At 48.2% G+C, this 25,255-nt stretch overlaps 1 protein-coding gene across 3 annotated transcripts in view; it reads right to left on the bottom strand.

The window, feature by feature from the left end:
- Positions 1 to 25,255, bottom strand: part of ehbp1 (EH domain binding protein 1) — a 63,153-nt gene that overhangs the window by 29,689 nt on the left and 8,209 nt on the right. For all 3 annotated transcript variants that reach the window (XM_061285146.1, XM_061285147.1, XM_061285148.1), the window contains exons 6-13: positions 17,363 to 17,544; positions 16,473 to 16,612; positions 14,815 to 14,955; positions 14,403 to 14,655; positions 13,522 to 13,756; positions 4,534 to 4,712; positions 4,277 to 4,325; positions 350 to 1,048 (exon numbers count right to left, since the gene is read on the bottom strand). In XM_061285146.1, coding sequence (XP_061141130.1) covers positions 350 to 1,048; positions 4,277 to 4,325; positions 4,534 to 4,712; positions 13,522 to 13,756; positions 14,403 to 14,655; positions 14,815 to 14,955; positions 16,473 to 16,612; positions 17,363 to 17,544 — 1,878 coding nt within the window. The remainder of the gene's footprint in view (positions 1 to 349; positions 1,049 to 4,276; positions 4,326 to 4,533; positions 4,713 to 13,521; positions 13,757 to 14,402; positions 14,656 to 14,814; positions 14,956 to 16,472; positions 16,613 to 17,362; positions 17,545 to 25,255) is intronic.

The raw sequence follows: 25,255 nt of genomic DNA, 5'->3' as shown, positions 1-25,255 counted from the left end.
ATGTCAAAGAAAGTGGGGGGGGGGGGGTTCTTTCGGGCCGGCCCCGCGGCGTCTCGGAAAAGACAGGCAACGACTAATGCCGAGCGGGACAATTTCCGTACGGGGGTCATCTCGGAGAATGCCGTCGACGAGAAGCTTAGTGAGCGGGGAAATGAATGTTGGCGTCCTCGCAATGTCTCGTGACAAGACGAGACGACCGGAGTTTCAATCGAGGCGAAAGACGAGGGCGTCGGGATAAAATGACAAGGTGTGGATGTGCTTATTACAAAGTTTGCAGCGATTAAATATGTGTGTGCTTGACTGTCTTGCTTACAAAATGCGCGAAAAGTGCATCAGCAACTGTGTTTACCTGTTTGGTTAGCGCCTCCGTATGATTGACGGCCGTGCCGGTGTCGGACACGGGCTCCGATTCCGAGTGGCGCAGGCTGGCCCTCTTCTTTTTGATGAGGTCGGCGTCCCTGTTGTAGGAGAAGCCGAGTTTCTGATGAGTGGGCGAGAGAGAGGAGGGATGACCCCCCGTAAGGGTGACGGAGGAGCTCTGTTCTCCCGCGGCCTGGCTCCTTTGCTGCGGCCTTTCGGCATCCGACTTCTGCGGTAGGTCGGAAAGGTCCAAGGTTTTCGCTTTCAGGAGGTTGGACCCCGATGATGTCACGGCCGCCGGGAAAGGCGGCGAGGACGGCCGGGGCGCCGCTGTTTGCGAGGTGGCCGACGGCGCTGCGATGTCAACCTTCACCGGCGGGACTTCTGCGGTTTCGGAAACTTCCGATATGCCGTCGTGGACGGGCTGCGGCTGCACATCGTTGAGCTCGGCGTAGAACTTGTCCTGTCCGATGGAGGCGTTGGTGTCGGTCTCAAAGTCTCCCACCTTGTAGGTACTGCGACTGCTGTTGGCCTCGATCTGAACCACGTTGAGTTCCTCGCCCGAGAAGTGCGCCCGGATTTGGTAGAGGTAGGTCATCACCGTCAGCTTGTCTGGGATGGCCAGCAGCACCATGTCCGACGGCTCCAGAAGGCGGGAGATGCCCAGGCTGGCAAACACGTCGTACGCCTGGTGAGCAAAAAAACCCAGCAGAGATCTGTTGAGTGATAGGCAAACGGTCCCGATAAAACCGCTACCATTTTTAGTACTCTCTTTTTCCAGAACCAGTTTCAGGACACTCTCCGGGATTGTTAGCAACCATTTTCACGGGAGTTATTCAAAAAGCTAACTGAGAAAGCGAAAATGGGGGTTCAACGATGTATTTGATTCCCACGCCGGGGTTGTGCAAGAGAGGCACCTTTTCGCAGGACTGCTGACAGGTCACATCAGGGATGGTTGTCCCAGATAAGAGACCGAGATACCCGGAGACAGAGCGCTTAATCCCACTCTGCGTGTGTATGTGTGTGTGTGTATCAATCCACCACATCAGCCTGCCCAGGCTCTCCGTCACGCGTGTAATTGGTCTGATTAGAGTGTGATGAGAAAATACAGGTTTGATTATCAAGCACAACACACACACACACACACACATGGGCGCCAATCACACACCCTCACATTAGCAGATAGACAGAGACAAGGAGAGACAGGATGAAAACCATTATCGCAGCCAATGACAGGTAAATAAATAGATTAGCGGCACACACACATGCACACACACACCATCTCCATTCCAACACAGCCGCACACGTATCGCAGCTTGTATCTAGCCCGCTGGATAGTGTTGATCTCATTCCAACCTGTTGCAGGCCTCCTTTGTCTCGCTGCCGAACCTATCAAAGCTTTTCCTTTTTTTTTTTTCCGGTGTCTTCGCATCTCACTGAAAATATACGTTTATTTAGTTCCTTCCTCCATCTCTGCAGCCGCACAGAAAGAAAGCGAAACAGATTTAAAATCGATTTGAATGTGCACCCTGAAGATCAAGTCAGTTGTTGGTTTTGCTATTTGGACGCATACCAACTGTTTGCTTTTGATTAATTTGCCTGCATGTTAATAGGTCATAAATGAGCATTTAACAAAGACTTTCCTCCATTTACGAGCAATTATAACATCTTTTTGTCGGCTGTCTTTCTTCCCCCACCCGTCCTATTGCATCATCGTCGATGCGGAGGCGAACAATGGCCGCCGAACATCTCAACTCCAAAGTGTGTGAAGAGAGAACAGAGAGAGCGGTTTGTGCGAGTGTGGAAGGTGTAAAAGGAGAGGAGAGGGTGGAAAGAAAAAGAAAATGGCGAAGCAGTGACCCTGATTGGGTTTCTAACGCGCATTGAAGGCAGCAAAGCGTGCTGCCATTGTTCCCATTGGCATTGAAAAGGAGCGACAAGTTTGAAAAAGAATGGAGGAGCGACGACGGCAAGCGAGGGGGAAAGCGAGAATGGGAGAGGTGTGCGAAGAGCCGGGGAGTTTTGTTTCAGCCTTTGACACGCACCGCGCTCTTTTTGACCTCCGTGTCACGCTTTATTCTTTGCAGAACTTCTCTCCTATCAGCCACTAAGGACCATTTGCGAAAAAAAAAAAAGACTTCATTTTCACTCCGTAGCCTCTTACACGCACCGGCCATGTTAAGCCTTTTTTTTTTTTTTTTTGCGGGCTCGCTGCATTATCTTAACGAGGCACGAGTTTTCCAAATGGACCCAAAATCAGGAGCATCCATTTGCCGTACGCTCCTCCTCCATACTGATACGAGCGCGTTATGAAGCTTTTTGCCGTATGACAATGAGGGCGGAAAAGGACAACTATCTCCACTTGCTCACTTTCCATTAACCCTGCCGACAATGCTTTGGGAGTAAATGTCAGCGTGGCCTGCCCCGGGCCGCTGTACCCTGCATCCTCCCCCTTTGGTGACTGACAGCTATCTATCGCTGTCAATCATCAACACCCCCTTCCTTCCTCCTCCTCCTCCTCTCCTGCTCACGACGCTTGGTACTATCAGATGGCGCGCCAAATGACTTCTCCTTGGCCCGGTCGCCTTTTCTCCATGCACTCAAAAAGATCCAATACATAGAACCCCCCCCCCCCCCCCCCCAAAAAAAAAACATACATGACAATCACCCAGGCATATGCACAGATAACGCATCTTTTCTTCTTAAATATTTACTTCTGTTTTCCCCTCCCGCCGACTAAGCAGCCCCCGATATTGATTGTCCTTATCTGTCATAATTCAGCACAGTCTGAGCTCATTGCAATCACTGCACACAGATGGATGCTGAAAGGAGGCGGGTGGGCGGTTTGGGGGGGGGGGGGGCACGTCTATCAACGGTCTGTGAAAAGGAGCAGAGAGGTGCGCTTGCATTCAATACCTCCCCAATAATAACAACAACTCTTTGGCGGCGGCGCGTTGGGCAACTCCGAAAACATTTCATTACGTTCTCTTTCGTCCTCCTTTGTACCGATTGAGGCCGATCGCCGTGATGCGAAATTTGAATTGGAGGATGCTGAACAATGGGAGTGAGGAAAGAGATACTTGACAATCAGATGGAAGTCAAGAAGTTAGCAGGCAATGGCGGCCAGCATCGGATTGGTCACCCGGGCGACATCAAGGTGCTCGGACACAGCGACACCGCTGCGGCTATTCTTCGCCTATCGCCTTCCACGGCATATTCCCACATTACTTATATCTAGCCAATTTTCTTGGAGGCTACTCGAGGAGGCACCTGCAGCGGGGAGGGGCGTGTAGATATGGGATTGGCTCTCTGGCTGTGGTTATTGTCAACAGGCTAGCATTCATGCCTAACAGGGCCACCAGAGGTTATCGCCCAGCCAGAGTGTGTACGAGGAGAAGGAAATCAAGCTGCGGGAAGCCAACGCGTATCGCTCGCTGTAGCCCTCGGGGCCGGAGAGGGGACGGCTTGTGTGTGTGTGTAGATGGAGCGGTTGTGGGGCAAGTGCGCATTTGTGTGTATGGAAAATGAAGGTGAACGTACGCGGCAAAAGAGCCGAGGGGAACGCGGTGATGCCAGCGAGTTTGCAACTCGTAATGTGAAGGTGGAGATACGGCGAGGAGGAAAATACAGCGGGGCAAGAGGAAGAAAACGCTACGGCGGAATCTGAACATCAAACACGGTTTGCTGACAAGCTGATGGAAGCCTGCATCAGACGACTGTGTTTTCACATCCATTTACTCGACCAGGGGGGGGGGGGGGGGGGGGGTTGCCGGCTCTAATGAAAACGACCATAACACACACGCATTGTATTGAGGGATTAATGGCTGATGCGGAAATAAGGCCGATCGGGGATGTGGTGGTGAGGGAGCTAAGCGACGTGAAGGGCCCCGAGTGGCGGTGGGTGGTCTCCTCTTACCTTTTTGTTGTTTTCTTTAATATCCTGAGGATTGAGCGACTTGTAGTCTCTGGAAAAACAGCAGAGAGAGAGGGAGGGACAGTGTTTAAGTGCGTGTGTGTATATATGATATTAATATTAAATTATATTATATTAATGGAGACTCCCTCCCGAGTGGGAGATTCACATCCAGCAAATGAATGGTACTTGCGCAAAGCCTTCACTGGCCGGTTGCCAATTTGCTTTGAAAACACGAAAACTTCAAAACATGTCCTTACATGGCGTCGGGCCTAAAGTGATGCAGCAGTGCGCAGAAGGCCAGGCCGTTCCTCCAGGACGTGGTGAAATTGGTGATCTTCACGCCGCGGTAGTTGCGCGTCACCTCGCGGCACCAAGCCAGCAACGACTGGCTGGCGTTGGGCTTCCCACCCAGGATTGGGCTTGGGATCGGGCTAGGCTGGAGGAAGAAAAAAAAGAATACTTTATTTTACTTGCATCAAACAGCGCTTGATGTTTTGTAAAATGAATCCACGGCCCCAATCACGGGCCTGTCACCGTCTGCAGTTGAGTAATTCTCGAAACGCACTGCTGAAGATTGGACTCTGCAGCGCCTCCCCGTCAATTAGTTGCTATGAGCGAGGCGTCATGGACGTTTGTTCAGGCGTGCAAGCGTGGATAATGTAAACATCTTATTAATTAGCTCCTCCTCTGAAGTCTTATCGAGGTGCAAAAGCTTTCCTCAAAAACTGGTTTTCTCAGACAGCGGGTAATTCAATTTGACACTTGTCGGGCTGTTAGGAGTGCTAAAATGTTAGTTAAAACACCATGTACAGTAAATAGGAGTTTTACGATGTCAACAATTTGGTGAGTTTTAATTGCTATGAAACTAGAACAACTTCATTGGATTATTTCAGAGTGTTTGTGTTATCAATTGGGAAAAAATGACATCATTGATTAGACACATGTGATGTTAACTATACATGCCATAATGCAACTGGAGCTTGACAGAGGAAAAAAGACCAGCGGTGGCAACCCGACTCCCTCTGTTGGCCGCTGCTTGCAACTGCAAGTGCGGTGTCTTCTTAAAGCTGATGAGATATCAACTTACAAAAAAAGCGAGCTGTCTTATTCGGAGTTTATGCCTATTGGATTTGACAATATCAACTTGCCTGAAATTAAAAAATATGCTAGTGACAACTTCAAGTGCTTATTGTATATTATTTACAAACAATCTTTGCACACTCACATGGCAGCTTGAATGGAATTCCTCCATTTCAGTTGAAAATTCAAACACTACAAGATGAAAGACTGAATGCAGTCACTGCTAGCAATTCCTGACTTTTGTACCCTTTTTTGTGTGTGTGTGTGGCTATCTGAGTGTGAGTAGTAAAAACCCCTTTAGGCATCTCAGTGCAAGGAGACAGTGGCGCTAGCCCGAAGGGGAGACACTTGACATTTCCTGCTCATCTTTAAAAGAGGGCCTTAACCTTTCTCCTCTGGGACCTTCCACACAAGGTCAGCCTAAATAAATAAGAATCATAAAAAAACAACAAGCCTATAATAACACGGACGTCAAGTCCAGAAGAGGTAAGAGGGATGTAGTTACAGAAATTACGTCACCGAAGAATAGAACATTGTGTGTCGTTGGGTGGATAGGCAGGTATGTGTGTGTGTAGTGGTGCTCCTCCAGGCCTTTCCCCATCCCGCTCTTTCAAGTGACGGTGAAAAAGTAGCCGTCTAATTGGAGCACTCTAATTACCTGGGATTATATACCAGGTGCTATTAAAGCAATTAGACACACAGGCGAAGACCCCCCCCCCCCCCCCCCCCGCCGGCAGAAAACATTACACACTCGCACTTAAACACACACACACCAGTTGGGGAGGAAAAAAAAACAACAGGATTGATCAAATTAACATAAATATCAAAAGCAATGTGTCTAAAACGATTATCGAGTCGATTTCAATTTTTTCTGAGCAAAATTTGAGTCGTTTGCACTCGCCGTGTGGCCGTGAGACCGGATGTCGGCGGAAAAGGCCTGGTTCCGTTACATCGGGCCCTGATAAAGTGTTTACGAATGCATCAAAGGTTGGAAGAAAAAGCGTATTGCCTTGGACAGGAACAGGCCGCGTTTCATTACGAGTCAAAATGCATGTTGACTTACAGTTTGCCTGAAGGAAGGCGTGCATGTGTGTCTTTCACGCACACACACAAACATGTCGCTAGCTAGGCTGCAGGGTAGGATTAGCGGCGAGGATTGCCTCGGCCCGCGAACATTCCGCATTAAAAAAGGAAGAAAAAGCTTCATTACTATCAGCGCCACATAACCTCCCCTCTGCCGCTATTAAACGGCAGCCTAACAGGCTGGGCGGGAAAATACAAGGAGGGCCGACAAGAGAATCCATTATTCCCCGCGCCGCAGTGTCAACAGCATACACCAAACGGGGCAAAGAGAGAAGTAAATGGAGGCAGAGAGCGACCATGGGGGGGTGGGGGGGTTAAGCTCCCAACAATACCTGAACCGCAAGATAGGAGGAAACCCGGGAATGCGGTTTCCTGTTGGGGAAGATTATCGCAATTTTTGCAAAGACTTTAGCCAGAACCGAAGGAAAGGTTGGACTTTTTGTGACGAAAAATATCAGGTCATATTTTGCCACTAACCATCGTACACAAAGACAGACTTTACCAGTGGAGCGTCAACTTAACCGTCCTCCAACCCGGTGACGTAAGAACGCCGATACGATGGCAGGGTGGAGGAGGAGGAGAAGAAAAGGCTGCCTGCCACCACTGCTACTGTGCGTCTTTCCGATCTCGCTCGCTTGAAAGCGGTGTGACAGATTTGAGGAGGTGTCGAAGCTGCGACTCTTTAAAACTTGTAATCCGCTCAAACGGGGAGCCTGCGGCAACACGAGACGCGCGCTAACTCTACATACATGAACGTGTCAATCTCGGACATGCGGCAAACGCATCACAACTTCTGCGATATAATCCATTATATAATTGTCAACTCTCTCGAAATGCCACATTTGTCGAAATGAGTCTCGCTCTGCTCCTGACGTCTTCTCGTTCGAAAAACAAAGCCAGCAGAAGAAGAAGGAGGAGAATCGCCCGGCATCATCTTACCGCGCCTCTCGTTTCAAACGACGGAGTCTAATCAAAAGTTCAATTATGTAAATGGTGATGTGGAGTGGATGGAACAATAGCGGGACTGGAACAGGAGAGGGAGGGGGGGAATGTAGCGTGAAAAATAACACGCATATTAACATACAAAAGGTAATATCGCGTGACGCTCGGAATGAGGAAGGGCGCTCGGCGAGTGTGCGTGCGTAACTCAATTTAATCGCATGTCAAATTCATTTTTTTTAATTTAATTTCTTTTTTTTTTAAATAAAAAAATGAATTGCATTACTTTTGAAGGAAAAAAACTACTTTTTATTAACAAATGATGTGACTCATATCTCACCAGACTTATTTTTCAACATGCCACACACATACCGGAAAAAAGTATCCCAAGTTCTTCTCTGCATCCTTAAAGAAGCTTTGCCGCGATCGGTCATAAATCTATACAGGGCCATTAATCTCCTTTAACGGACATCTTTAACAAACAAATCGAGACGTGGGATGGATTCACAGATCGGCCACGCCGATAAGGCTGACGTTTATCAATTAATCGGAGCGCGGGTGGGCAAAACTCATTAAGGAGGTTAAGACACGCTCAAGTGTGTGTGTGTGTGTGTGTGTGTGTGTGTGTGTGTGCATGTGTAAGTAAACCCTCCATAATCACACACACACCCACACACACACAGGGCGACCATTGTCCAGTGTGGAGTGGGCTTCACAACGATGAGAGAGTCCGATAGTGTGGCCAATTATAATGAACATAATTACAAAGTCAACTCTTTGACTACTGATCAGAATACACACACACACAGGCACACGCACACACACGCATTTACAAACATTTGTTGACTACGGCTAAAACTTTAGACAAAATGAATTGTTATTCATTCTTGTGTCGGGATTTTCTTTTTCTCAACTTGTGCGAGGAAGCTCAAATCCAAACAAAAAGCGAGGGATGGCCTTAAAAGGCACCACTCGGTACTTCCGACGACACACTGTCTGAATATCGTAATTGACAAAAGGGAGGCCTTTTTTTTTTTTATTATTACTCTAAAAAGGCAATTAGAGAGTCTTATCGTTTCTCTTCACACGCAAGAGTGCACATTTAAGTAAGATGGAAGCCAATTCATGAGGTACTTCTAAGGTTCCTTTTAAATGTTGCTTTGCATTAATTGAATTAAAAATGGAGCGCGTGAGGGGGAGAGGGTAACGTCGAGGATGTCAGAAAGGCTGCGACATCAAGGGAGGACGCTCTTAATGCACCCGACGTCACACGATAATCGTTTCGAACAATCTTAGTTCTTATTTTAAGAAATGGACCAAAAGGGAAGCCAAAATGTAAAAACACTTCAAAAGGTGATAACTCGGTTTTCACGATTTACTGGGAGTCATTGTGCAAAGGGAGGTCGGCCTTGGACCATTTTGGGGGGGGTCTGAAGAGTTTTTGAGACTTCTCTAAAACCAGGGGGTCCTTAGACCCACACACCTGGAGGACTGGGCAGAGTTAAATCCAGATTAAGATAATGTTACCCCTTCTCCGTGTCATTCAAACCCCGCTGGACGGAGCAACGCAGGTTTGCTTCATTCTCAAACACACACAAAGGACTTTGTGGCCATCCTCATAAGCCCTATTAGTCTGCTACAGAGCCTCTCATAGCAGACATCAATCATGGAGGGATTAGTAAATTCCCTCTTTAAATGAGTGGCACGGGAAACTTCCCTTCAAGACCAAAGCCAGTCGCTCTCTCTGGCTGGCTCGCCCGCCCGCCCGCCCGCCCGCCCGCTCGCTCCCTGGCGGAGATTACATAGCGATTTGTTTTCATTTGGTTCCATCTTCATCGTTTTCTCTGTACGCCGGTCCCGCTTGCAGCTTGTGAGGTAATCCCTGGCAGATAAAACTAAAGAGGACTTACCCCAGGCAGATTACAAGAGGCGCTTTGCGGAAGGCCCTATTTTTCTTTTTTTTTTTTTTTTCTTCCTACAGCCGTCGACGCGGATATTGAGAGTGAGCTCTTGCGCGGTGCTTAACTTGTGAACCCGACGTGCAACCCGGCAAAGGAGAAGGAGGCAGCGAAGGGAAAAAAAAAAGGATACCTGCATTACAGTAACTGGATAAAAAAAAAAAATCAACACACACACACACACAGAGGCGGCTGCCTTCCAAGGCGAGCATGTGAAAAATTGAGAAGCGATCGGAACCTGAAAAGCCAACAAAAAAGGTTATTTTCTATTTCAGGTATTTCAATAGCCTAATCGTATTAATGCGTGTGGCTTTACCAAAGTTCCCAAAGCCGCTGCTTTTATAATCAGAACTTGTACTTTTTTTTCCCACAACTTAGCTAATTGTCCAAATTCATAACGAGCATTCATTTGATCAATGACATCCATTTTCTTGCCTTTCTGTGACTCTTCCAGTCTCTCATTTGCAACCTGTTGATGGCACAATACCACACGAAGCTCAATTATCCACTTCTCGATTGAAGCCCCCATAAAGGCAAGGTACTATTGATCAATTAACGACTAATTGGGGAACAGCGGCAATTAGCAGCACGGCCACTATTTGACAAAATCAATGTTAACGCGACTGACGACAGGTGAGTGGCCGATATTGTCCGCTGGGCCTTGAGCCTGACGCGATGACAGCGCTGCCCTCCGGCATGGAAGGACACACAGGAAGCTCGGTGATCCGACCCTGGGAGGAAACCTCCTCTCCCACAAGATCCAATGTCAGACCACTCAGAGGCCGCAAATAAACGCTAGTGGGGAGGGGTCCACATAGGTAGAGGGAGCCCAGTGGAGGATTATTCTGCTAATATTACACAGCTTATAGGGGGAACGGAAGAGTCGGGTAGCTACTTTGACTCGCTGCTGTACATTCCAGTTAGCTTTAGCCGTTAGCATGCGGTATAGGGATACTTGTAATAAGTTGTACATTTGTTCAAATGGACTTGGGTCTTAGGCACGAATGGCAAGTCAAACTTATTGGAAAAGATGAAAAAAACGTTATATAATGCAAAAAAAAAAAAAAAAGGTCTTACCAAGGGCAGACACGGCAAGACAAGTGACGACTGTCCTTGTCTCCCGGGCTCCCCCTTTGTCCTCGGCAAACATCTCTCATTCGTCGCGCCCACCTCGCCGATGCTCGGCGGTCCTCGCTTGCCGCTTGGCCTAGCGGAAGCTAATTAAGAAATATCGCAGCCTAGCGCGAACTCAATTAAATCATGTTAATTTATTCTAATTTCAATTTGGAGGTAGCGGGGGGGCCGTAAAGAGGTCTTCGGCCTGTGCCCTCGTCGCCCCCCCCCCCCATCGAGACACAGGAACAAAAAGCATTTAATTTCACCCCTTTTATTAAAAGACGAATCAGAGAAACCCTTCAACCATAGACAACGATCAAATATGTCACCTTGGCGAAGAGGAATGTAAAATGGGGGTCCTAAGATTTGCAAAAAAAAATAAAATCCACGAACTACAGTATATGCTCATTTTCATAAACTTGAAAAGTTCTCCCGCCACTCAATGTCAGCGACGCAAAACTGAAGAGGCTTTATTCTTTTTGTACTTTTAATATGAACTTGAACGTATTTGCTCAAACTTTTTAGCCCGCGGATATAAGCTCCAAACTTTTTCCTTATATGAAAATGTGGCATATAAAAAGTTTGTCAAGCGGAAACGGGATGAAAATCTTAACATCGGCGCAGCTAAGTGTAGAGTGCTACGGAATAGAGATGGAGAAGACTGAGGAAGAGATCACTGAATTCCTGGGAAGGAGGAGAAGGGTGTGGGAGGAGGAGGAGGCGGGGGGGAGTTTTGGGGGATCAGCTCCAAGGAAAAGAGATGGACTGAATCGGACCAGACAGAGATCACAACCCCCCCGACAGGAACTCTCAATGTGCATTTGAATTAATCCGACAAATACTTCCTTCAAACTCAAAGATGGGGAAACTTGACAAGACTTTTTTGGTGAGTCTATTATTGACGATACCGAGCTAATTTATTGTGCTAAAGAAACGGAATAGAATTGCTGCCTTGCAAAAATCAATTTCATGGCCCCAAGCAAACAACTGCTGCGTCGTTTGTTCAAATAAATACATTTTTTTAAGTCATCACGGCAAATCCCATCTGTACGCGTAATAGCTGTGCACCGAGGAAGCGGGCGCTCGCCGTATGTTGGCACGTTGCGGCGATTCTTCACAAGCTGCCCGTGAAGTGGGAGCGTCCCATATGGCAATGATATGGAACATCCGATCGCCTCTGACAATGTTTAATTACTGATTACTTTCCTTTTATATAACAAAATGAAGAGGAATTTGTCGTTTGAAGTTGCCATTATCGGCTGATATCCGACAGCAACAATACGTTCAAAACCTTTTTGCCTCCGACATGATTTCATTCATGCAATCACACGATATATTTCCTCGGGGCGAGTTGTAAATGCATCACCCCGGCCTTTCAATTGGAGAATCTTTTTTCCCCTTCCTCATAGCCATCGCCAGATTAGACCTGACCGTCTCGCGGCTCGCGTTTTATCTCGGCCCTGCACGCCGGACCGCCATGAGAACAGTTGGTGCAAACAAATACAAATAAATAAAGGGTGTGTGTGCACCACCAAAGCTATCGCAGGAGATAAAAGGAAGAGGTGACCAATCAGACTTTAGCGGTGGCTAGGTGGGTTGAGGTTGGGGAACACGTGACGGGTGTCCCTGAAACGGGCTGACTGGAAGGAAAAAGGAAAAAAGTGCAAAAGGCCCCACATCTGCACGCCGTACACGTCCGCATTGCGACGTGTCGCCTTCGTTTCGGGCCTCTCATAGCGAGAATGTCTCCTCTTAATCCCCTCTGACTTCATACATTCAAAAAGGTCATCTCGCCGCCAACACATGGCTGAGACGTGTTTGTGAGTGTTGAGCGAGAATAAGAAATAGAAACCCATTCACACTGGCCCGTCTGAACACCCTCTCGCTCTTTTCACCGTCTTAAAGACATCCCTCCATCCACCCTGCGTATCTTTTGCTTTGAGTCGGACATTTATGAACACGGCTTGAATTTTACAGGTTCAAGGCGTACCTTCCTGCCATTGCGGACCAAACGTTAGTACAACAATGACAAGAGAATCATGGTAGTAGTCCAACGTTGTGGACGGAACCATGCTAATATTTCATTCCAAGTGACAGCGCCACCCAGTGGGGAGGAAAAACATCACATAAAAATGCACCTTTCTCTTGTAACTAACCTTTCCCAATCTCCCCCAATCCGTCCAGTGCATTCCCATCTGCCTTCATCCCTCCCTCTAGAGGCAGGGGCATCTCTTGGCCAAGTGTGGCCCACCACAGGCCACTGGCTTCGGGTAATTAAAGTGGCTCAGCCCCCACCCACAGTCACAGGCAAGTGCGGCTGGGTGATAAAGGCCCTGTGCCATAATTACATGGACAGCCACTAAAACAGTCAGCTAGCCAGGTGCAAAGTGGTGGTGGGGTGCTTAGCGCTTGTGTGCCTGCGTGCCAGTGTGTGTGTACGTATGCGTGTGTATATATAAGTAACTGTACCATCGCACGTGTGAGCGAGTGCGCGTAGGGGGTCAACACCCCCTTGTGATCGCTCTGCTGTAGTTAAGCCCTCTGTGTTTAAGCCTCCACATAGGCCCATTCAACCCCTTACACACACATGCGCATGCCCGCACACACAAACACGCACACGCTGACGCACACATATGCAGAGTGAACCCATGCCGCCCCTCGCCCCAACCCCAGCCAATCATTCCCCACCAGTGGTCCGACTCCTGCCGTGAGCGTGTGTGTGTGACCATCATCCATTTAATTAAGAGCCAGCCAGCATTTGCCTAATTTCAATAAATAAATAAATAAATAAATCATGGATCAGAACACCTTCCCCCCCAATTCCAATACACAAACACCCAATGAGTTGCTCAGAGCATGTGTGTGTAGGCCGGGAGCTGATGTCAGAACCACTGCATTTAAAAATGGATTATTTAATTAAATATAATAATATAATAAGTATCATATAAAAGATTATATATATATTTCTTTCTTTTTTTTTTTTTATAAAGCTGCCATTTGGTTATTCAGAGTGCCTCAGCGTGTATTGTATAAAACAAAAATACAGCAGTTCAAGTGTTAACTGTTTACCTTGGGGGACGAGGAGGCCATTTCTCTCCCCTTGACCGACGCCACGGGGCTTGGCCCAACCGGCAAGGTTTTTTTCTCCCCGTCCTGGCGGGAACAGATCTCAGGCGCAAGCGTGGCGGGATGGAGGCCGGGGCCCGACGGGCTTGGTGGCGCGGGAGCTCTCTTCTTCTGGCTGCCGCCCGCGTCCAGGAGAGCAGGGCTCTGCGTGGGGCTTGGTTCGTAGAAGGGGTTGGACCTGGTTGGAAATTTGAAAGACGTTAAGAACGCATATTTTGACAAAATCATGCCTCGTGTATTATTCAAGTCACCCGTGAACCGTTTTAAAGCATAATGTGTCTTCTTCAAGAGATTAAAAGTGTTTGGCCCATCATCGGTTGAGTTGTTTGAACAAATGTAATATTTGTGTGTGCATTGGTTGCAACACAATGAACAAGACAGGTGAGCTAATAGAAAAATCGGGTCCATTCGGGCCAGCTCATATCCTGGCTTCTCAAGGTGCACTACTGACAGACAGCACACACGCATACCACAGAATGTTATCAATACAGAGGCACGCTTGTGGCAGTGAAAGCCCCCCGAGATACTCACTCAGCATGCAACAAAGCGCCGCTAAATAAACAGGAGAATTGGATAGGCTCGATTCAAAGGCGAGCCGCCGAGAGCGGTCGCAGTGACAGAAGAAGCCAAAGCAAAGAAAAGCCTGTGGAGCAACATACGCGGCTGAAGGAGCTCCAGTCAAAACACGATACTGCTCCTGTGAACTTTCTATTTCGCGGAGAACGACCTTATCAATCAAGCGTTTTGACTTCATCGCTCAACCGCAAGTCTGTCAAGGCCGCATGGACCAGAACTGAACAACTCAAAACAATCAGACGACTTACTCATCAAGCTCCTCCTCGTCATTTTGTCCAACGTGGGCGTACAAGTACTTGTTCATGTCGACCGGTCGCGCCCCTTTCCTGGGACGAGCCTTCGGGGGCTCCGGCTCTGACTGAGATCGGACTTCGTCCCGCTCCGGCTCTTCGAAAGGGTTCCCCGATGTTGCGTCGCGGGGCTCCTCCGTGGGTTCGTCGAATGGATTAGAGACATCGGAGGATTCGTTGGCCCGTGAAGCAGACGGCTGCTCAGGAGGTTCTGTTTGACAAACATGGCCTCGTTTATTGTTTACGCCTTTGTGATCATAGTCTGGGCTCAAAGTTGGTTGACTTCCAAAAAGTCAAACTCAAGTTGGGCCACAGGTAAATTGTATCCCCAATACGAACCGCTCAAACCGTAAACAACTGGATCACGTACCGTCCTCGTCGGGATTGCCGAACGGATTGAGGTGGTTGGCTTCGGGCAGGTGATCTTCGGGCTCGTCAAAAGGGTTAGCGAGCATTGCCGGGTGCGTCTCGCGGTCCACGTCTTCCAGGAAGTTCAGCTTGTTGATCAGCTCTTTGGTGGCGAGAATAAAAAGTCAATCAAAAGGCGTTTGAAAAAGCGGGACAATGAGCCATGAAAATGAGGTTTTTTTTTTACATGTAGAATAACAACGTGCCGCACTTGGGAGTGAACCACAAGTAAGCACCAGCTAAACTTGACTGAGCTTCTTTCTGGGAACATTGGTGCAATCAGTGGGTGGGTTACTGTGGGAGACGAGCTGCGTGGAGTTGCCACGGAGACGCGGGCCGAAGGAGCTGACACTTGACCACTTTATCGTCGTCGCTGTGGCTCATTTGCATGGAGACCAGGCGCTAGTAAAAGGGGCGCTAAAAGGGAGACGCCGAGACCCGTTTCCAAAGTGCGGCTTGTCTTTGGCTATTTGCGGTGTCGCTACGTGAAGTGGACTTTGCTGATAAGAAGCATTTGTCACCCCATTTAGACGGAGAACTATGTGTGGAGTCATGCGAGCATCACGTATACAACTTGCTTTCTTTAGTTTTGGTGTTTTGAGGTGTGTGTGGCTTTAAAAAAAAGTTAGGCCTGTTGGCTAATAGTAGCTAATAGTTAGCCAGTCTATTTTAGAAGGATATGGGAGCCAAAATGGTCATAATTGAAAGAATGGTGAGCATACTTTTAAAGTTTTGTCTGGACACAGCTTTCTTGCTTTGGTTCACTGCCAAGTGCAGTCCATAACAAAAACTAAATACGAAGAAAACGTTACAAGTCCACTGACAACATTGTCACAACACCAAAGTCAAAACGCGACATGGAAGAAACAGAAAAGTCAACGAAATAATGATGTACCACACAAAAATAAATCAGGGGGCGGGGTCACAAAACCAGACAAGACGATTTGGGTGAAAGTTGGGAAGAGATTGAGACCTTGCGAGGAAGCGACAGGCTTAGCGGCCGCCATGTGCGCTCGCTTAGGAACGCCGATGCCATAGTCGACGTCGTCATCGTAGCCATGTAAGCAGCTGAGGGCGTTCAGCTGGTTTACTATCTCTGCAGACCACAGGGTCACATGACAAGGAAGGATGAAGAAGACGCCGTTGCAGGGAGCGCCACGGGGTCCCGCCCCGCCCCGACCCGGACCGTGCGCATCTTCGGGGAAGCTTGTAGGTACAAGTTGGAGGGAGTTTGGGATTTTTTTGCTTAGCGAGACGCACGCTAAGCGGAGCGTGGCTGTAGGCGCTCGACGCGCACACACACGGATGAGACAAAAGAGCGCCGAGAGGAAAGCGTGAAGCTTAACAGGAGGAGGGAGAAACGTTAGATTAGGCTAAGCAGGAGGGAGGAGAGAACATACATCACGCCGCAACATGCTTGTGCACGCCGCGTGAATATAAATACAAGTGTGAAGACATTCTATTTTATACACTTCTGTAAACATGGGGGGGGGGGGGAAATAAAAGGTTGGCGATGAGGGATAACTTTGTTAGGCTTTCCCACGTGCTATGATAGACTGACCGAATTCCACTTTAGCCACATGTTGGTCGTACGAGAAACATTCCGGGGCCAGCGGCTACCTGTGATCTTGGCCGCCTTCTCTTCCTGGTTGACCCTGTTCTCCTCGTCCTCCTCGTTCTCCTCCTCGAAGTCATCCAGGTTGCCGATGTCGGCCTGCTTCATGCTCATCAGGCTGGCGAGGCTCTGCATGTCCTCGTCGCTGGATTGGAGGAGGGAGGGAGGGAGGGGGGGGGGGGGTCACATCAATGCAAAATGCATATCATGCCTGAAATACGTTTAAAAAAAACACGGCTATACATAACCTTGAGAGATTAACATGTGGAGGGGGGGAAAAGGCGAGATTATGCATAGCGATGAATAAATGGAAATACAGCGGTGTTGAATTTTCATGCGACGGGAAGACGGCGTCCGTTTCAAAGGATTAAATGTAAGGCCGCCTCCACCTCTGTCACTTCCTAACTTCTCATGCAAACCTTTTGTCTCATCTTGGCCTTCATGTCCCTCGCTCCCCCGCCGCACATTATTTCACGCCGTCGCCCTCCAACGCGCCGTCATAATCTTCCCTCGCTCTCTGTGTTCTTTGTGTTTGCCGCTTCCCGGGCGCCGGGGCTTCATTTGAAGCGCCGTGATGGAGTTTGTTTGTGTGTGGTCGACATCATTCCCCGAAGGGTTAACAAGGGTTACGCGCCATCGACCCGCCGTCCGCGACACAACAAAGGCCCCCGCCCAATGTGCTCGAGTGTGTGCCTTTTAATGGAAGTTATCAAATTAGGATGCACAAACGAGAGCGAGAGAGAGTCCGAAAATTAAAGTTGCTCGGATAAAAAGAGCGCGATGAAAGAGTGACGAAGAAAAGCCAGGCTGAGAGCGATTGACAGCCTGGGCCAAAACGTAAACATTTCATTCATTGAAATTTATTTTCATTTCAATTGGATCTTATTTGACTCACGTGGCTTTGCCCTCCCGCAGGAAGATGCAGGAGAGGGAAAACTGCAGCGTGGCCGACACGACCTTCTTGGAAAGCGGTTTGAACTTGAGCTTGACGTCCGTCTGCGTGGGCATGGCGCTGGCGTACTGCTTCATGTTGATGCTGCTGGTGGCCAGGGCCTTGCGTCGGCCAGACGGGGACTCCTGGACAAGGAACGAGATGGAGAAAAAAAAAAATGGTTGATACCTCCCGCAGTTAGATAATTTGATGACACCAATGCATTGAGTCAGGCGGCAACGACCGCCATCTTGTATTCGCTGTGAATGAAGCCTGTCGTCAGCTCAAAGCACAAACAAAGCTAAAGCGGCGCCACATGAATTGGAGAGCCCATATACATATACACAGACGCGTGGGGTTGGATAATGCCCCGATAGCATCCTGTAACATTTTCCCAGACATCTTCACGCACGCAAATCTCGGCAAGATCTCGCTCTGTGAAGAAAACTCAATCTGGCGCCTTATCGCCAAGGTCCTCGGGGGATTTATTCACACACACACACATGCATACATAAAGAATGAGGGATTCAGTGGTAAAGATGCTGGTTAGGCAACAAAACACAAGAATTGTATGGTGCATCATATTATGGGATGTCTTTCAAATATAACGTTTCGAACGACTGCCACATCGATGCTAGTTCCATTAGCCTATGACGTTTTGCATTGCGGGTTAGCATTAAGTCGTCCAACTTTTGTGGTTTGTTTATATACTCGACATAGGATGGTGCTTGATATACATCGGCCGAACTGTCACCTGTAAAGTTGCCGGTACCATCTAGTCCGACAATAGGCGGACTGCAATAAATCGCAAAGTAGGAACTAAGCAAAACACTTACAATGAATGAATGTTTAGATGGCAGATTGTTAGCAAGCAGCCAAAGGGCTTTATCGTGATCGGAGGAAGAAAGCATTACATCTTGGGCCAGATCTGTTTAACATAGTAAAGAGGCGCATTCTTCCCCCCCCCCCCCCCCCCCCCCCCCGCCATTGAATTTGGCAGGGATCGACGCTCTCAGACTTCCCGCTCACTCAAAAGGATTATGTTAAAAAAAAAAAAAAAAAAAACGTCCTCTCTCTCAAGGAAGGGCCGTTTTGGAACTTCCAGACATTGAAAGAAAAAAAACTTTGGAGAACATAAAGAAAAGTCGCCTCCCTGTAAGTGATCATGTGATGGAGAGCTTTCAGGTCTGGCGGCATTTCGGCCATGCAGGACCGCCCAGGTGGTCTGCATAATGTTTTATACTCTAGCAAGGATAAAAATTGTACAAAAGCAATTAAAAGTAAGTTGCACGTTATATCTCCGCTTTAACGATCGATTCCTAGCGCTTCGATCAGTAGCCCAGATTAGCAAAGACTATTCCCCTTCAATTTTTAAGTTGGTTCATCTCCCACCTATCTTTTCATCTCTACCCACAGTCATCATGCCTTCCATTTCCCACCTGCGGCGGAAAATAATGAAATATAGAAAAAAGTACAGAAGAAAATCGGCCACTTGACATTTTGACGCTGACATTTGAGCTTTGTCGCTCGAGACACTGCGACGTGTCCAAAGAACATCCCGTCGGGAGATGAACACGAGGGCTGAGAGGGAGGGGAGAGGAGAGAGAGGGGGGGGGAGAGAAAAAAAAAACTCTTATCTCTCCGCAGATTACACCCAAGCTATTATACTAAGCTAATAGCGCGTGTAGATACTTTATGAATGAATTTGCTAAATGCGGCAAACACTTAAGACGAAGGGGGATTTGCTAAAGATGACAATGGCGACGAGAAGAGCGAGGGAGTGAGGGGCTCTAATGGGAAATACTTACGGATATGCAAATGAGGCGGAAAAATGAATGACAAACATTTGGGGAGATTTGCACCAAAGCGTAAAAACAATGGAAATGGCCTCCTTCTTCCCTGGATGCTGCTTGTCAATCAAAATATTTAAAAAATAATTTTAAAAAAAGGTGAAGGGTTGGGATTAGAGTTGCAATACGCAAAATGAAAGAAAGGAAACAATGCGGAAGTTTCCTTTATGACAGAGGATAAGACCATCAATATGCTTTCGGAGGATCACTAATAATTATTAATACTTGTAGTGTGGAGCAAGATGAAAGAATAATACTAAGGAAGGAGGGAAGGGTGGTGGCTGTATGCTGCCCCCTGGTGGAATCCCATTGTAAATGCAGTACAAAAGAACAGTACAGTGAGAAAATAAGTTCCTCGGTGAAAATCCGTGATATAGAGAAAGCTTCTGAAAATACATGGATGTATTAAAATAACCTGAACTAATACCCCCCCCCCCCCTCTTGATCAATGAGTTCTTTCATTTTCATCTTGGCGGAAAAGGGGAGGCAAGACTGGTGTATGCCAGCTGGCCCTGGATCGATCCACAGATGCTCCCCTGGTGGGGGGGCAGGGGTCAGGGCGGCGGGGGTGCCCAGGAGGTCCCGCTGAACCCCCTCTGCCCTAAAATGCCAATGGGACGGGCGGGGGTAGAAAAGGAGGGGGGCAGCGGATCCCTTTGTGAGTGGAGCCGTGGATTAATTAGAGTGAGTGCTAAACAGGAGCTAGCTTCTTTGTGAGCACCAATCATCTAATGGCTTTTTAACACACAGTCAAAAGTCAATTTGTTTCTAATATGAGCAAACATGGCACCCCCCCGTCTGTCTACTCCCATCGGAGACGATTCCCCAAAACACTTTGGTTTTGTTAAAAGTGCTTCGCAGCCGAGTAGATCGCTGAGGAAGACGATGGCGAAGCGATACGCCGGCCCGGAAGTGATGAATCGCATCTAGGTGATGATTATCGGACTTAAGCCGCGACGGAAACAAAAACAATCCTGAGCGGGGGGGGGGAGCCGACTGGCAAAAGGACAAACTGAGGTCACCGCATCTGGTCTGGAAAGGAGTTTACTCTTTTCTTACGTCCGTTTAAAATGTATGTTCTGCTGAAATAAATGAAAAATGTCCCGCTTGTCAAGGTGGACTCGGATTAAAGACCCCGTCCGAAACTTAGAAGCAGCTTGAAAGGTCCACTGAGACATAACGGCGGCGTGACATCTCTTTCATTTGCATTCACGGCCATTTTGATAGAACAAACAATAAACTCAATTTGGCCTTCGGGATAACCCCCGAGGGAGCGCCGATTAGCCCGCACATCCCAACGCTCCAAATCAGCTGCCTGTGGTTGGAGTCAGCAGTCGGCAGATTGGAAAGGCTTGTGTTGGTGATGGTGGTGGCGTGTTGGGACGGGGGGGCCACTGTGCCATTGCGCTCCCCCCCTTCAAGGTCACAGTTATTGGAAATAGAGACGTCCGACGTACTCATATCTCTCTTTGAAGGAAGGCACAATGGAGTGATTCCTCTGCGACTCCCCTGATAACTCGCCAGCTTTACATAGCACCTACGAATGCCCAACTATAGACCACATACACACAGATTAAAGCCGATTTATATCCGCCATTATTATATGCAAGGATTTACTGTGGGTGTATTAAAAGGCAACAATGGCCACAAAAAGCCATGCGTAAATTACTATAACAATGGTCGGGTATTTAAGCCCGCGAGGAGGGACGAAGGAGCCTTTGCCTCAAGAAGATCCTCAATTTTGAGGCCTTTTTGAGGAATTTCCAAACTGACTTCTGGGGCTGAATTCACCCCCGCGAAAAATAAAAACCCTCGAAATCATTCCCTCGTACTGGCAGTCGACAGAAAAGTGAGAAGCAAAAACAAACACGGACGGAAAGGTGAGAGGACGACACACGGGAGGAGCGATTAGTCTCCACAAGAGCAGGATTAGGCTTCCTTTAAAAACAGCAGATTACAGCCGCTGTGTTTTTTTTGGGGGGGTGTGTGAGGTGGGGTGAACAGTCCAAACATGAGTGACACTGAGCTCTCGCACGTCCTTGTCTCTCTAAACACCGAGCGACATGACACCGACTTGTTTGGTGCGGCAGCCAATGCCCGATAGTTTGAGCATCGCTATCAATGCCACGCCGCTAATTGGACCGAATGGCGACAGGGTGGACTTCAAATCCGTGAATGCTTTTCGCCACGAAAAAAAACTTCGTAGTAGCTATTTTGAGTCATTATTTGGTGTATTTTTGTAACAGTTGAGGGAGTCAACCTAACTTGCAATTATCTGATAGGTTTGTTAAAAAATGACTACATCATATTTTAAGATTGCAAAAAAAAAAAATGCTTACAGAGTTGCTATCTGCTGTCCCCCCCCCCCCCCCGTCAACTCTGCCTCGTCTTATCGGCGTGTCCAGAGTGGCCTCCTCTCTCCCGCTCTCCGGGTCTTTCTTTTTGGGTGGCCCCCGGTGTGCCCCCCAACACACGTTCAGACCCGGAGCGCGCACTTCAGACGGGGGGCTAATGGGAAAATAAATTGCCAGCCGGCAAAAAGCCCTGGCTCGGCACTTCTGCCGGGTGGAGAGTGCGGGGTGCGTTGTGTGTGTGTGTGCGGGGGGGGGGGCTTTGGGAGAGAATGAGTGGTCAGGAAATGGGGAAGGAGAGAAGGCTAAAAGACAGAGAGGTGGATATCAAGGGGAGGGGAAAGGAGGGAAAAAGATGAGGGATGTGGGAGATGTGGCAAACCGGGGAGGGGACGGGAGAGAAAGGTCGACGGGATTATAGCTGGGAGTTCATCCCCGTTCTGTGAAGTGCCTGCTCATCATTTTCCCGCCGTTTGGCCATCTTTGGCCATTATCAAGGCGCAAAACGCCAATAACATTATCGCGCACACAAACACGCGGTACATATAGCCAGTAAGCTAACACCCTCCTGCATCTGGGATTGATTATTTCCCCTGCGCCAAGCAGAAACTCAGATGACCAATCATTGGCGCGCCATCTTTCCACAAACGATGGCTGGAAGTGATTGAACCACGTTGCTAACCAAAACAGGAGCACTTATCCAAAAGGGTTCGGCCTTCGTTGGCGTGGGCAGGAATTGAATGGGAAAAACAGGCTCCCTCTAATTGTCTAATGATAACTTCCTGGTAAAGCTGCCATAAGCCTCTTCATATCCACTGGCGTCTCACTTTGAGGGTGTGTTTGTTTAAAGCGTTTTTGAGATGAGGCGGCCGCTATGATAGGGCCCTAATCCAGAGTAAAGCTGATTTGTGTAAAGCGTGCGTGCGTGCGTATGTGCGGGGAGGGAATGGGGTGGTTTGGAGATGGCCTGCGACAAGAAACAATTGCCCCGAGTGAGAGTCGGCCTCTCGGGCGGCCCTGCTCTGTGACAAAGGTGTACTCTCCATGCTAAGTGACAAATCTGCGGAGACAAAGAGCATTAGCGGGGGCCGTGCTCTGCTCCACTGACTCCGATTGTGGCCCAGTCAAAGAGAATCTAATATGGATTTTAAGAAAAGGAGAGGCAGAGATTAGAATGAAAGAGAAACAATGAACACCTTCCACTGAGGGGGAATTAGCCGAGGGATTGGATAAGGAGCCGGTGCGCCTCAGTGTGTGTGTGTGTGTGTGTGTACAGGGTTCTTCTTCGACTTTTTTTCTGTTCCAAAATAACAAAAGGGCTCCGCCAGTTTTGTTTATGTACAGACAAAAGCTTAACGTGCTTGAGGTACATACAAGTTTCAACCGTCTAGATTTACAAATTGGCGTCTCTGAAGTGACGTGGATGCAAATGTGTTTCTTTAGCCTGTATTATTTCGATCTCTTTACAACGGAGTTTAACGTTTTCTTTTAGGGTTCTTAACTAGTATGTCGTTTGTATATTTTGTTGTCGCTGCTGTCCGACTCGTGGCACGCCTAATACAAGCATTTCTTTTACAACTGGAATGCCCCCCCCCCCACCCCTCCCAACTCCTCGACACCCAAAGGCCTTCGAGCGCCACTCACCTCAAATTCCTGACCCGGTCACCTCTGGGTGTACCGATTTCTATTCTCAACAGAGACGGCGCGTGTTTTTTTTTAAAGGGGGGGGGGGGGGGGGCAAGCGGACTGTCAGTGGCCGGCTTAGCGCTGGCATCGGAGCACGTCACAAGACCCCATTCATTGCCACTCGGCAGAACAATCGCCTCTGTCTCCCGGTGGCTGCGAGTTCCCAAGAGCGGACGCACACAGGGGCGTCAGAGCATACAAAGATGCAGCGGTAACGGGCAGATAAATTCCAACAGTGCGACTAAACTCGTAAACAGAAATGAAACTATCGCCGAATCCAAAAAACATAATGTTATCTTTGAAAAAAAATTCAACAATTAACTCATCCGTGTGAGTTTTTTTTTTTTTTTGCTGTAATGACAATCTTGGCGCCAATCGGGCACTCGAGCAGATAATGGCACATGCGCATTCCAAACAACGAAAGCATCTGCTCTGCTTCTTTTGTCGCAACCGTCACCACCCGTGCGCCAGCCAAGCGGGTCAAGCTTGTGGATAAACATGGGGATTTGCCAGCTGCCATGTTTTACGGGCGACATGGGCTTGTCTGCATCGCAGGCAGCCATCTTAAGACGCGCCGCGCAGAGGTAAAATAAATAAAGTTGGGATAATAACAACACGGCTGCCGTCGTTCGCGCGCCGCCTGATTGGACATAGTGCAACACTGGGCGCCAGAAAGAAGTCGACGTCGAAGAAAACAGACACGAGGAGACAGATGACCGATAGCAGTCCAGACGCACAACGTACACGCTCGTAAGCTTGAGGGCTTGAAGTTCAGCAACTTAGTCAAGGGTCAAAATTGATATGGATTTTTTTTTTTCATTCCATGCCGATTCCGATATCTGGCAGAATAAAATTCTCCGATTAATTAAAAGAATATATAATGAACACAAGAAGTGTTTGAGTTGCCTTACAAATTTTGGTGACGGAAATACGACTTCAACGATGGAGCTCCTTATAGTGGTATCGCTGCTATGGGATACTTTCATCGGTTTGTTGATGTTTAAGATTCATGTCATTTGTGCACAAGCGTTGGATCGTGAAGGAGAACTAATGTGTGTAAACGAAAGAGAAACGCCGTCTTTATCAGACAAATCAAACAGTGTGTTGTGTGCGCGGGTTAGTCCGTGTGTGTCGAGTGACATCTGCCGCCGTGTTGGCCGGGAGTTGAAGCGCAGCGGGCTCCGGGAGCCTCAGACTAAGAAGATGAAAGCCGAGGTCACAACCTGAACCGGTGGGACGGGCAGGTACACTCGAAAAAAAAAACAACACAAAGTAGAAAGCAACAACGAAATGACCGCCAAAAACAATGAACATGCTCACGGCGCGCTTTTGTCAAACCAGGCTCATTTCAACTGGAAATGTCTGTGTGTGGAAATTAATGTTTAGTAATGGACTACCATTTAATAAAATGTTTCTTTATGTTAACAGGGAAGCGTTTTTTTGTTTTTTTTTTAAACCTGTTTATGTGCCTCTGCTTGTGCTGCTGTTTTGGTTAGCAACTGAGTTCAGAAGGCCTCTGTGTTAACGGGTCAACAACAGGTACACCTACCACTTGTTTTTTTTTCGGGAGAGGAAAGGGAGATGTCTAATAAGATGTACACAACAATGCAGACGAAATAACAAAGCGATGCAGGAACACAAGATGTGAAGACACACAGCTAGTGACACGCACACACACACCTCGTGGTGGCCCGACCAGTCAGCAGACTGGCCATGTGACGGAGGTGGTGTGGTGTGGATTAGGGGTGCGGTAAGCCTATTAGGGCGACAGGAGGGACCACCCGGCCTCTGCAGCCACCATCGACTACAACCCACGTAGCCACCCCCCAACACACACAAACCCCAACACAGTCCTCATGATAGCCAATGAGATGCCCAAAAACATGCAGACTTGAATGTTGTGTGACAAAATTGTGTGTGTGTGGGGGGGGGTTGGGGGGGGCAGCATGGGGAGGGTCCGCCAGGAGGGG

This window comes from Syngnathus typhle, linkage group LG8, assembly GCF_033458585.1.
Source record: "Syngnathus typhle isolate RoL2023-S1 ecotype Sweden linkage group LG8, RoL_Styp_1.0, whole genome shotgun sequence".
In the NCBI taxonomy this organism is placed as follows: Eukaryota; Metazoa; Chordata; class Actinopteri; order Syngnathiformes; family Syngnathidae; genus Syngnathus; species Syngnathus typhle.
This window is presented reverse-complemented; position numbering and strand designations above follow the sequence as displayed.